The sequence below is a fragment of the Lissotriton helveticus genome, chromosome 8 (genome assembly GCF_964261635.1).
Source record: "Lissotriton helveticus chromosome 8, aLisHel1.1, whole genome shotgun sequence".
Classification (NCBI taxonomy): Eukaryota; Metazoa; Chordata; class Amphibia; order Caudata; family Salamandridae; genus Lissotriton; species Lissotriton helveticus.
This window is the reverse complement of record NC_136069.1, coordinates 65481261-65495033: the sequence shown is the minus strand read 5'-3', so window position 1 is coordinate 65495033 and position 13773 is coordinate 65481261. Positions and strand designations below refer to the sequence as shown.

Genomic DNA, 13773 nt, shown 5'->3' with positions numbered 1-13773 from the left:
GTTGCTGACGGCATTAGGGGAGTGAAGTGGGAAGACGATCTGCAAGTCATCCGCGTAGTTGTACACTGTGATGTCCCAGTTCTGAAGTGAGTGAATCAAAGGCCGGAGGTAAAGGTTGAACAATAGGGGCGAGAGGGAGGAACCTTGGGGGACTCCACAGGTCGTAGGGGTTTTGTCCGCTGTGTATGGGCCGAGGCGGACGGCTTGTGTTCTTCCAGTCAGGAAGGACTCAATCCATTTAAGGGCGGGACCCTGGATGCCTGCCTGTCCGACACGGTGGAGAAGAATGTTGTGGTCCACCGTGTCGAACGCGGCCGACAGATCCAGGAGTACGAGGGCTTGGGGGATCCCTGCATCGGCATTCCTCCTCAGTGTATCTAGGACTGCTAGGATGACGGCCTCAGTGGAGTGGGCCGGCCTAAAGCCAGCCTGGTTAGGCTCAAGGTGGCAGGAGGTTTCGATGAAGCTTGAGAGACATCGGGTGACTTGGGCCTCCATTAGCTTGGAGAAGTAGGGTAGGAGGGAAATGGGACGGTAGTTAGAGGGTTCCGCGGGGTCCGCACCAGGTTTCTTGAGGAGGGGCACTAAGATGGCCTCCTTAAAGGATCTGGGGACGATACCACTGCTGAGAGAACCGTTCAGCAGGGGTAGGATGCAGTCTGGTAGATTGAGACGGAAGGAGTAGAGGCAGCTTGTGCAAGGTCAAATTATGCTGCCCATGCTACCCATTCATAATCTTATTATTATTTCTGTACGTATATGATTTATATGTATTGTCTGTGTTTGAAATTGGTTTTTTTCTATTGTAATTCTTGTTGTTATCATAAGGGGTGAGGTATGTGATCTCCTATGAATTGAGTACTACCTGGGCATCTTCTGAGGAAATCCGAATGATGATACAGCTGTGTTTTAAGAAACAGCAGCAGTTGCTGTTGGACTCTGGCTGGAGGCTACAGGTTGATGAACATGTACTGAAATAAAGAAATTACATAACCACCTTTCATGTCTGCTCAGTTACTAGAGCTGTCCATCGAGTCACGGCACCATTTGCTGTTCATTACTACTATGATCTGTGTGGTTTGTATGGTTAATTCGTTCACCTGTTAGAATTTTTAGTGCCCGACTGATGGGGTTGAGACTTATGTGTAGTGAATTTAATGTTGATGTTTGGTCTTTGATGCCATTTGATTCCCCTGAGCTCTGGCTGCACCTCTGCACCTTTTGGTTCTCATTGGGGTGTGATGGTTGTGTAACGTTTCTCTGCGTTTGTGTCTTATTTCTATTTCCGCAGTTAAAATTGATGCAGTCGGAGCTGAATGTAGAAGAGGTGGTGAATGACAGGAGCTTAAAGGTACCACGCTTTTTCCAATTCAAGTGCATCTTCCCTGCCCCCTGACTCTCTATTATCAGGAATGCCTACAGTGTGTGGTCTGAGCATATTCCAGTTTTAACAGTCCCAACTTTTTCAGGGAAGACACACATTATTACTAGTGTGGGGTTTTTAACATCACAGATGGGCAGAGTGTCTTTTTCAGGGGCCTAGCATGTTGCTTAGCACTGGAGTCTGGTACAGGTTTCTGTGTATTCTGGCCTACAGTTGGTCTCCAAACATTTTGCCTTTTCATATTTTACACTGACTGAGAATGCCTACACTTATTTTAATGTAAAATGTGCCTATGATGTTCACATTGGCCTACCCCCCTAGGCTGTCCACATGCATGTGAAAGAGGTGTGGCGCAGCGGCCAGGGTGCCTGACTCCGGGGTTCACGGTTCAATCCCCGGCACCGGCGGAGGGTTAGCCCAGCACCATATGACTCTGGGCAATAGCTTGCCTAATCTTCCATTGGGCCCCCAGCGCTGGGACACCTCTCCGGAGGTATCTGTAGGCTTTACAAATGCTGGTATTTCATGCCTATGATCTATGATCTCTGAGAGCCGATCGTGTGAGATGTCTGCACGAGCATTTTGGTGTTGAATAGAACCACCGGCGCAGTGTGACCTCCTACGCACCCCTAAGGATACCGTTTTACATACAAATGCTTTGAAAAATACTAGAAACCGCGACTGAAAGGCTACCGTTTCCCAGTCATATCTTTCACCATAGGAACCCAAGAAGGTCCTACCTCAATGGCCATTGGATGGCCAGACTTAAAGCGCTCCTGTCCTTTTCGTGTCCTGAAGAAGACCCCAGAATGAGGTTTCCACTAACCCTTACACCAGGGGTCGAAACGTAGACCAGACCACACCTTTCCTCTAAACATAGGAGAAAATTAATGGAATGAAACTAATCCTATGTAAAAGAGTGATATGGAACTACTGATCTAAACTAGACTGTAAAGGCTGCACTGTATTCCACTGTGATTGTTTTATGGTCACAACACCTTTACCCAGTCCTCACGTTTATCCTATCACACCTATCCCACCTAACTACCTCCTTTTCTTCATCACCAAGAGCGCGTTGATATACTATTATGTAAATAACATGTTACATTTCTTGACAGATACAAGTTAGATATAGGATGAGTCCCAAAGGAATTGATTTTTATGGTTTTTTTACAAGTATATCTGGCTCAATGAACTAATTTACATGTCTTTTCATAAATGTGTTTGATTCAACAATTTCCGGAACTTTTTGATTGACACTTAATTTCCGTTTGACTTTGTGCTAAAATAAAAGATGCACTATACCGATGGACTGGTATTATTTTGAGATATGTAATCCTTAGATGTGACATTTGATGCTGTTTAAAAGAAATAGACTCTGACCACTTCACACGTACCTTATGATCTATGTAAAGCAAGCACTGGCCTATTATCTTGTGACCTGTGGATTCCAAACCCAATTCATCTGAAATGTAGGATACTTTGTGTGCTAGTAGACTGGTCTAGGGGTGTACACAGACTGATGTTGGTTGTTGCCACGCCTGCTGCCTGCCTGGGGGTTCCAAAGACTTTCTCTGCATTGCTGCCAACTCGGTTAGCGCAAAGGAGAAATGCACCGATATGACTACCTATACGGTCAAGAAACACTGTCTGCTACTTGTGACAGAGTTCAGCAGTGCTTATACTTTCTTCCTGTTGGATTTGTAGTCCTTATTTAAGCACAGCATGTCTGCTCCACCAGATGTAGGTCAGGAGGGAGCAGAATTCAGTGCTTCTGTCCACTCTTATTTTTCATTTACAGTTACTTAACTCCCTGTTGCTTGACATTAGACATAGATGAGTTAAGTTCTTATAATCCAGTCCAGTGCTCTCTATATTCTCATCACTGGATCTCCTGTAATTATTTCATTTAATCTTAAATCAATGGTCATCATTAATATTAACTGGCGCCACAGAATGCTCATCAGCATGTGTGTAAGCTTTGTGACTCCGAAACAAGTTATTTTTTTTAAAACAGCAATTCTTTAACATTTCAGGGACTGGATGTCTTTCTGTCTCCTAGTTGCTGTTTTTAGAATATGTGTTCCAATCCAGGCTTTTGGAATTTTGTCAAACAAATATGTTGTTTTATAAAAAAGCACTTAATGTCCCTGTGCGTAAAAATGTCAAATGTAACACTGTTGTAAACATTAGAAATATAATATGTTTGTGTAAGAACCTACATGATGTATACAATCTTGAATCATGGCTCAACCCCTGATATCTAGGGTTCTGATTTCACCCAGCTAATTCTGCACCTTGTAAGCACCAAAGCATACAACCTTAATGTTTACTGTAACGTTAAACAGACAGCAAATGTAAAACGTACAAGTAATCTAGTCTTTTATAGCATAAAATCACTGAGTATAAATTCAGTTATTATATTTGTTCCACTTGATAGCTATTATATTTCCCACCAAACCTGTTTGTGGCAAATGAGAAGAAACGTGACTTTCTAAATTTAGAACATCTCTGCTATTATTTGCACTGCTCTACAATATTAGTATGCATTTGTGTTTCCTTAATGTTATATTATTCCCTTATTAAAATACCACAACCCCATAATTCATTTGATTGAACAAGCCACAGATCTATATCAGAGATAGAGAATAGTAATTCCTAATAAATTATCTTCTGATGCTCAAACTCAACAACTCTGGTGCAATAGAGTTTTAAAATGAATTTGCAAAATTCTTTCCCAACCTGAAAATTTCAGTGGAAAATCCAAGTACTGTTGACCAGGTTTCCGGATATTCCCGACATCCCAGATGTTTTTGTCTGGATTGCAAAAGGTTGCCAGACATAGAGGCAGATCTAACTCCTCCTTTAAGTGAAATTGGGGAAGAATCAACAGTAGCCTTCCCAATATCTACCATTCTACTGAGAGAGCAGAGTAGAGAAGACTTTATTTGCCAATATCCTGCAAAGTAACTTTGTGGAGCTGCTGAAAAGTTAAAAATGCAACCTCCTTGAACAATGAGTTTAAGTAAAACCAAACTCTTCACTTCTCAAGATTTCCTATAAATTATTTTGGTATTAGCACAAATGTTTTGGTTAAACCAGAGGCGATTCAGAAAAAAAACATTGATGTCATAGTTGAGAGTAAGACAATGCTTGGAAAACCTTTCAGGCAAAACTAAGGATAAATGTATCATGCATCCGGATTGTCTCATGGCCCGAGGGCCTCTGCAAGAACAGTGTAATAGAAAAACAGTTTATTAGAGAGCTAGGTCCAAGATGAAAACAAGCACCCACTTCACATTTACTTTCATAACGCCAGAAGGCTTTGTTTGCCGACAACAAAGCATTGTTCATAGATGAAATAGGAATGTTAGAAAATGAATACTGTAGCCTTGATGTAAGTATTTGGATTATTTGTGGTGGAATACTACCCACTTCATGGAATAATAACTACCCTTGTGAGGATGAGTACTCGAAATCACTTAAGTGCCCTGAGCTCAAAACCTAGTTTCTATGGCACAGAGCAGGCAGACTTAATGTAGGGCAGTATGTAAAGTATTTATGCAGTAACAAAACAGTAGTAAAGTCAGAATGCCACACAATGAAATGCCAAGCCGCATTATAAAAATAGACTCTAAAATGTTACAAAGAAAATGACACCAAACTACCAAAAATCCAATAAGGAGAACCAAAAATCAGAATTTATAAGTATAATAGCAATGCCAAGAAGCATAAATTGCCAATGATAGTCAGTGGTCACAATAGACCAGAACCTAGGCTCAATTTGACACTGACCACAATGGACTTTCAGTATCCAGTTTTGTCCTGGTTCAATGATTTTACCTTCTGGTTTTGGCCCTCTAAATCTCAATCCACCACAGAAGTGCACATCTGATGGCCTCCTAGACATCAGGGGAAGCTCTATAAGACTCTCAGGGTATCAGGCAGAGGCCAAACAGCAGGGACCAGTTCAGCGGTTACTGGTCAGCTGGTGGACAGTTGCTGGAAAAGGCCTCTTGTAACGTGTTGTGTCCCTTTAGCTTTAACAGGACGTCTGCCTTATAACCATTGGAGTTCAGTTCTTTGTTTTGGGTACAAGAGCGAGCAGGTCCAGTCCGTTCAGGGCTCTTTTCAGGTCGCGCACAGCAGGTTCAATCCTCTTCTGTTCTTCCAGGAGTGTTCTGATGTGGGTGCCTCGAGATGATACATTTGTGCCTACCACAAGCTAGCGGGTGGGAATGACTCCTAGGCACACCCTAAGCAACCTGTCGTAAAATTTCCCAGGGCCAACCCTATGGGTATTTTCAAGATAGCTGTAGTCTTCGACCATACTAAACCTGGGCTTTGATGGCAGCGGTGTGTTTGGTGCTAACCCTCTCTTATCACTAACCTTTTTTCTATTGCCCATTTCGAAATAAATAGTCTACTGACCTGCGGCTAGGTGTTTCTGCCTCTCTATCCTGCGAGCCTCCCTGTTCTCCCTAATCTGCTATGCGGTGTTTACTTTTTCTTCACTATAATATTCTAGCTAGCGACTGATCCTTCATTTAATCTAAAATATTCTTCTATATTGCATCTGAAGCTTTCAGCAGTAACTCGGCAATCCCTCTGGAGCAGAAACAAACATGGACATTTTACAGTGTTCTGGATATATGTAAAATTGCTGAAGAGTGGTCCGAAAGGGTGCTTGGTAGTACCGTGCTCTCACTGGTCATTGTATTCACATCACTGGTGTCCTGCCAGGAGTCAATGCATGAATCTTCATTGTGCCCTGATGAGTTCAAAAGTGTAGTCCCGAACATTAGGATGTAAGGGCCTCCAACATCAGTCATTAGATGGCTTTTCTTTATTTCTTGTATACTGCTGATGTGAGCATCCTCTGACTTTGTTTCTTCTTTTTCAGTGTCTAATAAGGTGTTAAAATCTCAACACCCTATATTTGTGTGAGTGCACAGTGCATCCCACTTCAAGAATGTGTCCTCATACGAGGCGGCATTATCAGTATTCAGGCTATTGGAATTGATTTTACCTATTTGTTCACCATCATCGTGCCCGGAAGTGTAACATATCCTTCCTCAGGATCAGCAACATAGTTGATTTATTGAAACTGAACTGTTTGTTTAGTAAGAATCGCGACCCCAATGGGAATGGGACATATATGGAGTGAAGTATCGGTGCGTTCCCCAGTTCTGCCCAAATCTTATCTCTGCTTGTAATTTTAAGTGTGTTTCCTGTAGGTAAGCCATGTCTGTCTGGCGTTGGTTTAGATATGTTTTTATTTTCCCAGCGTTATGTTGGACTCTTAACATTCCACGTCATCAGCGTTGGCTGAGTCGGTTTTTCATTCATCCGTGCGGAATGTGACATTCATCCTCCCCAACTTTAAGAAATGGCAGAACCATAACACATTTTCTCAGCTCTCCGTCTTGCATTTACAGTTTGTGAAAATGTGATGTATCGTATTGCATCAGTGTCTGGATTTAAGTCTTGAATTAATCCCAGAACTCCCACCTCCACCCACACTACATCTCTCAATTTACAGTGATATGATCCACACCCTACATTATCCAACTCTTTTACTACGTCTGTCAATCTCAATAAAAAGAGAAAACCAACAAATAAAAAAAGGGTGCGATTCATGTCACAAGGTCTCCAGAGGGCTGCCATGTTGTGACTCGCTTCACATCCCCAGTCTCTTTCAGGCTAGGGCGGAGCCTAATGTCCACCCAAAACATAGTTGTTTCTTGGAAGTGCTGTGTCTGACAGTCAATATAGCTTCTGCATATTTAAGACAGTCCCCCCACTTGTCACTTTGGACTCAATACAAGTTCCATTTCAGGAGTTCTTGCGCTGTTGTCATGACTGCATTAATCCTTGCATTGTGCATTTGTGATCGCAGTAAGGTTTCCATATCTGCTATTCTTCGGTGACATCCAGCTGTTGCACGTTTGCTTTGTTTGCAGACTCCATAGTGTTTGATTTCGTATTAAGCATCTTTTTTATGAATTTCATTGCAGTCTTGGGATCTCTAGCTGTGAATGTTGTAGTTTATCTCTCTGCCTTATCCTCAACTTAGCTGGGTACATCATTGTGTATTCTGAACTGAGCTGTTGGACTTTCTTCCTATGTTTTCGTGAGACTGTTCTCCTCCCTGGTGCAGTATCTTTCTTTCTCTTCGTCTTAATGCCGCTTCATTATCTCTAGAGTTGAGAATGTGCACCACTATAGACCTTCGAAGGGGCTTCCAGTGAGTGTTGTGGTATCAGATCATGGTGGGCTCTATCTACATTGAAGACCACCAAGAAGTGCTCTATCATGAGTTCAGCCATTGATATTTTAACTAATTGTTCCATTAGTCTGGTGATTTCTGTTTCACGATTGACCATGATACATGCCTTATTGCTGTGCAATTTGGCTTCTAAAGCCTCATTTCTGGCCATCTCCAGCCATCAGATGTCAGATTCATAGTTAGACACACCATCTTCAACATCTGATATATGTTCCAGCTCTATCCATACATTCTTGAAACTTTCTAGCCTCTCATTCATGTTGTTGATGCAGGCAATGAGCGAGTTCTATTTTTTCAATCTATTGATTTTAAGATTTTATTCTTCTTTAACAGCAGGGCTTTAACATCTAGGTTGTCTTCATCACTGCCACCCACCCACAAGTTTCTGCATCTCTGTGACGTGGTTATGCAGACTTCTTTTAATCAATCATGAGTTTTCCCTGCCTTTGATCTGTTTTCCCCATAGTCCCTTCCAATATTCTTCCTATGTATGTCCCCCTATACATAATCCAGATCCACTAGTGGCAGATAAAAACTTTACATCATGGATCGAAAGCTCCCTTGACAGCACTCTACCCAGGAAAAGAGTGGAGACAAAAAGTAGATCTTTTAAATCCCCTTGGTACACGGCAGAACTTAGGGACCAGAGGAAATTATGCAAAAAATTTGAACGAGTGTGGAGAACAGACTGGGCCGAGAATAAAAAATCTGCATACAGATCAGCCATCAGGACCTACAAAGCCTCTCTTAAAGCTGCTCTTGCCGCATTTTTTGAGGAAAAAATTCGAGCCTCCTCAAATTCTTCGAGAAAGAGACGTTTCGAATAGTGAAGGAACTTCTGAAAGTTCCTGACACCCCCCCCCCGCCCCTGACATCTCAGGGTCAAGATGTAATCTACTTGCGGAATTGTTCTTGACTAAGATCCAAAACCTCTTAAAAAGCCTACCTCAACGGGATCATCTGTCTGAGCCTAGCACTCCTAGAATGCCATGGAGTGGACCAGTTCTGGATTGCTTCTCCCCAATCACTAGGGAGGAATTCCAGAAAATGTTGGGCGCAATAAAAAGCGGCTCCCCGAACGATCCTGCACCAATGCACGCTATGAAATTAGTGGCGTCAACCATTACCCCACTAGCCACTGACCAAATGAACTCTTCCTTTTCCCGAGGTACTGTCCAACCCAGCTGGAAAAAGGCCACAGTAAGGGCCCTATTAAAGAAGCCACAGCTGGATCCATTGGAGATGGCCAACTACCGACCCATCTCCCTTCTGCCAGGGATCAGTAAGATTGCGGAGAAATTTTCTAACCAGCAACTGTCTGCCTTTTTAGAAGCAGGCAACCTCCTGCGCAGATCTCAGACAGGCTTCCGTCCTGGGCAGGGCACGGAGACCGCCCTAGTTGTGGTGGTTGAGGAGGCAAGGCAGATCCTGGATTCCGGAGGATCAGCAGCGTTGATCCTCCTGGACTTAAGTGCGGCCTTTGATACGGTTGATCATCGTATCCTCACCCGTCGCCTCAGTGGTTTGGGAGTTATGGGTTTGGCTTTGGCATGGTTGGAATCCTTCCTTAATAATAGAACTTTTCAGGTCTCGGAAGGCAACATTCGCTCTAAATCTATCCCTCTCCAGTGTGGTGTGCCACAGGGCTCATCTCTGAGTCCGACACTTTTTAATATTTATATGTCCCCACTGGAAAATGTGGTTTCCCCTTTTGGGATTAAATTAGTCACCTATGCAGACGACACACAACTGGTCGTCTCACTTAAACAATCTGAACATTGCTCCGAGAACCTTAGATCCTGCCTATCGGAGATCTTTGGTTGGATGAATGATTCCCTGCTCAAGCTAAATGGGGATAAAATGGAGCTTATGATCTTGGGACATAAGTCAGCCCCCATCTCCAGTCTTATGTGGCCCACGTGTATGGGAACAATTCCCACCCCTAAAAGTGAAATCAAAAGCCTTGGGCTCTGGCTGGACCAAGATCTCTCGCTTAAAACCCAGGCAAAGAAAACTGCCGGTGTGTGCTTTGGGTTACTCCGTACAGCGCGGAAAATTCTTCCCCTACTACCTCCCCATTCCAGGAAGCTCCTTATACAGGGCCTAGTCCTGTCCAGGCTGGACTATAGTAACGCCCTATATCTGGGGCCCCCCGAAGCCACTATAAAAAGTTTACAACTGGGCCAGAATGCAGCAGCTAGACTGTTAACCGGATCATCATCCAAGCTCTCAGCCAAACCCGCCCTTAGCTCGCTACATTGGTTGCCAATAAGGGAGAGAGTTCAGTTCAAATCCCTATGCATTATGCACAAATGCCTACAGGGCAAGGGCCCTCCCATCATGAGTAGTTTGGTAGGCCCCTACAAAGCAAACCGGGCTCTTAGGTGGAATCATCTGTATCTGGCCTGTGTTCCCAGAATAAAGAAGACTCGTACAGGAGGACGGCGTTTTGCCGTCAATGCCGCGACACTCTGGAATTCCCTCCCCCTCAAGATTCGCACTGAACCCAGCCTTCAGAAGTTTCGTGGGGCTCTAAATACCTTTCTCTTTCCGAGGGCTTCTTGATTTTCCACTTTCTCTTGGTAATCCTGACTCACAGCGCTGGGACGCCTATGGGTAGCAATGCGCTCTATAAATCCATTTTCATTTCATTTCACTTCATTATATGTTCTCTAAGTTATACATAAATTATTGAATTAGCCCAAACTCTCCAATTAGTAATGAAGGTTGCTCCCTCATATCATGAGTTACTAATTGCATTGTCTGTGATGCACCATGCCCTTTTACAACAAGATGGTCTCCTGCTATTATGGCAGTGCTATAATTTCACAGTTTATCACAAAACTTATCAGTGCCATGAGTGAGTTGTCAGTCGTCTCCCTGGATGCAGCCTTCGATCCTCAATTTAGCAGCCATAATCCTCACCACCAGTAGGACATCCCCGGGAGGTCCTCTGAACAAGCCCAACCATCCGATCTAGCGGTTGTTCTGCAGCAGCTGCCTTCTTTTACGGTGCCGTCTCTGGCACCAAGTCCATTTCACTCTGCATGCCCACACCACCAGTTCGCACAGTACGCCGAGAGCTCCCAAGCCTTCAGCTGGGTCACAGTCCCGCTCTCCCTGTACAGTAGCTTTCAGATCAGTTGTGGCCCCTTCGTATTACCAATGGGCCTTGTGGCCCGGTGCCTTTTTGGACCACACCACTGGATTTGTTCACTTCTTTGGGCTCCAAGTAAGCATCCAGGGCCAGGTGGATCGCATATATACCCATGCGTGCGCATATCAATATTTTGTCTGTTCTGACAGTCCTTGATGGACTAGGCAGCATTATTTTTCAAAGGATTATGCTGCAAAGTCAGGAAACCACTCTTTAGAGTAGCCATCTTGACTGACTGCTTTCTGGCCCCTCTCCACATCTTTGCAGCAGTAACCTTACCACAACTCCACACATCTGTCACAGTCTACTTTGATTTTGGGTAGCATCTACTTCAAATTCACCTGGGTTATTTATTTCAAGCACGCAGTTGTAGTCCCTAGATATGTTCGACTTCTTGATTCCACATTACATAAAACTTATGACACCAATGCTTCAGATGGAAAATTTCTGCCTCTTCTATGTTCAACTTCTAAACCCGAGTAGGTATCGTACTCTTCAAAAGCATTCAAAGCATGACCTAAAGAGTCTTCTGGGTCGGACAGAAGGTGGAGCATGTAATCAGCACAACAGAATTTAAAATCCTGATCACCAAAGTCAATGCTAATAACAAACTCCCATCCACCTCAGTGAAGCTGGGAAAGATTCTAGGGCAAATATATGGGCAAACTGAAGGCCTTCACAAAGGAAAGCAGTATTTTTCTGGTACACTGTGTTGTACTCTACTATGTTAGAAGACTAGTGGAAGCAAGATCCAGATGGCATGTGGGGAACAAAATAAGAGATGATGGGTTTTAATGGACGCTGTCAAATTAAGCAGACCTAAAAAAGCGCTATCATTTCTATCTGGTACTGTTTGGAGTTTTTTTTTTCTGTTTGCCAATGTTTCCATTTCATGCAATCTTGTTTGTTGCTAGTTCATAGGTTAATGCATGGGCCAATAATAATTTTTGTCACTTGACTTTAGGTATCGTTCGATATGCTTGCCTATGATATTTCAGCTGGGAGTATGTAGGGCCCGAAGGTTGGAGCACTGTGTATAGCATCATTGTTAATAAGCACATGTTTAATCAGCTTTGAAGATAACCAAAGTGTAGATGTATGTCAGTTAATGGGAAAGCGGCCTTCCCTGGTGCACTTCTTGTTAATTTCATATTTTTTCCCCTCTAGGATTAAAATGTATTCTTAAAAAATTGTTGCTGTTATGGATCTAGATTAATTTGTGAATTTTCTTAAATACTCAAAGCAGAATTTTGTGAGATTCAGTCATTAAAAGGATAACCTAGTTGGCAATTGATGAATCAGTTACAACATCCACTACATTTTGTTGCAAAGATTTCATCTATCTTAATGATCTTTCAAATATTTTCTATGCTGCGAGTAGTTCTTGGTCTGATCTTTCTTTTTCTTGATTTAAAAAAGATCCATAGCCAAATCACTGATGGTTACCTCCCATGCAATACACAAAACCTGAAGTTCGGCATACCAAGCCCCTTGTTACATCTTCAAAAGATTTAGCATATTACCTCTGAAGCAGCATAAACTCTGCATAACTGCCAAATCTCTATTTGAGACCAAAGAAAGTTTGAAAGTGTTGTAGATTATTCATGTTTGCATGTTTTCTGTCTTTTGAGGTCTTCAACGAACGCTGTAGGATTCATTACAAGCCACCCAAGAGCCCATGAGAGAAGGAAAATCTTGGACCTGAAAAGATGGTGCTGCTGTGTTGGTGTAGCAGAGGGGTTCTCATGTGGAAGGCTACCTGTGGGGCCCATCCAGAGCCAGGATGCACTACATGTGTTTTCACTCTGTTTTTTATCTTTGGCTAATGATGCCGGGATCTTAGGTTCAGTATTGCATCGATAGAGCCAATTTGGATTAATCAACTGCTCTTTTGTACAAAATCTGTGAACAAGAAGGGATTGTTTTATAGCAAATAAACATAATTTTCAGATGAAAAGTCAAGCACTGAAACCCTTTTTCCACAGGTCCTACTGCTGCTGAATGAAAAGGGGTTCGAGGAAAAATGCATTGACCTGGTCTTCACACCCTAAAAAAAGTTACAAATGTTCAATGGTGGAAAAGACGTTTTCTGTGTGTCCCGGTCATATTCACATCTGGAAGTCTCATTAACCACTGCTGAGATCCCAGCAGGATAGCCCAAACTTCTGAAAGAGACTGCTTTATTTACAAAGCCTTAGGTCCAGAGACACTTAGCAAGACTTCAGATATTGACCATGTATGAGTTCCCTATGCACACAGCTCTATTTCCCCATAATTTGCATGTCTTCCGAAGTCAGTCTTATCACACCCACTTTAAAATATATATATATTTTTTTGTCAAATAACACAGCGATATTTATTAATTTACCAATTTATTTAACTAGTGTCCTTTTTTAGAGGCACATTTCCTGGAGGAGTTTTTACTGACTTAATTTTATGTTTTTATTTGCATTTCATCAACTAATACAGTACAATGCATAAAGCATCATTTATAATTGTCCCATATGCAGGCCCAGTTGTGGATCATGAGTTTTTATAAAACTCGGGCAGCAGGCCGTCGGGGCAGAGATAGTTGCTTGACGCAATCGCACGGATGGGCTCTGTAATCCATGTAGTGGGATTTCCCGTTAAGGTTCTCCTGGTGCTCCAGAGTGATACTGGGGAGAGCCACTGTGTCCAAGGAGGAATCAAGGTCGCTGAATTTGACCTGTGATGCTGACTGGTATTGGAAGGTATGCTATCATGTGAATGCCTCATGTATGTCCTTCTGGGTATGGGCACTAATGCTTGTCTCAAGGCAAATGGTGAGTTCAGGGTGGCTGGTTGTTGCGGTCGAATCAGCCAAGTATGCACCAGCTTTGCCAGTGTATGTCCTGTGAGTGTGTACTGCATAGTTGAGGCAAGGCAGGTACGCAAAGAGGTCAGCAGGTGTAGTGCGTGCCT

General features: G+C 43.0%; 1 protein-coding gene across 1 annotated transcript in view; it reads left to right on the top strand.

Moving 5' to 3' along the window:
• MIX23 (mitochondrial matrix import factor 23) overlaps positions 1 to 12787 on the top strand; it is a 49821-nt gene extending 37034 nt beyond the window's left edge. Inside the window, exons 4-5 of the mRNA XM_078656632.1 lie at positions 1292 to 1351; positions 12462 to 12787. Coding sequence (XP_078512758.1) covers positions 1292 to 1351; positions 12462 to 12512 — 111 coding nt within the window. The 3' untranslated portion in view covers positions 12513 to 12787. The remainder of the gene's footprint in view (positions 1 to 1291; positions 1352 to 12461) is intronic.
• The last annotated feature ends 986 nt before the right edge of the window (positions 12788 to 13773 follow it).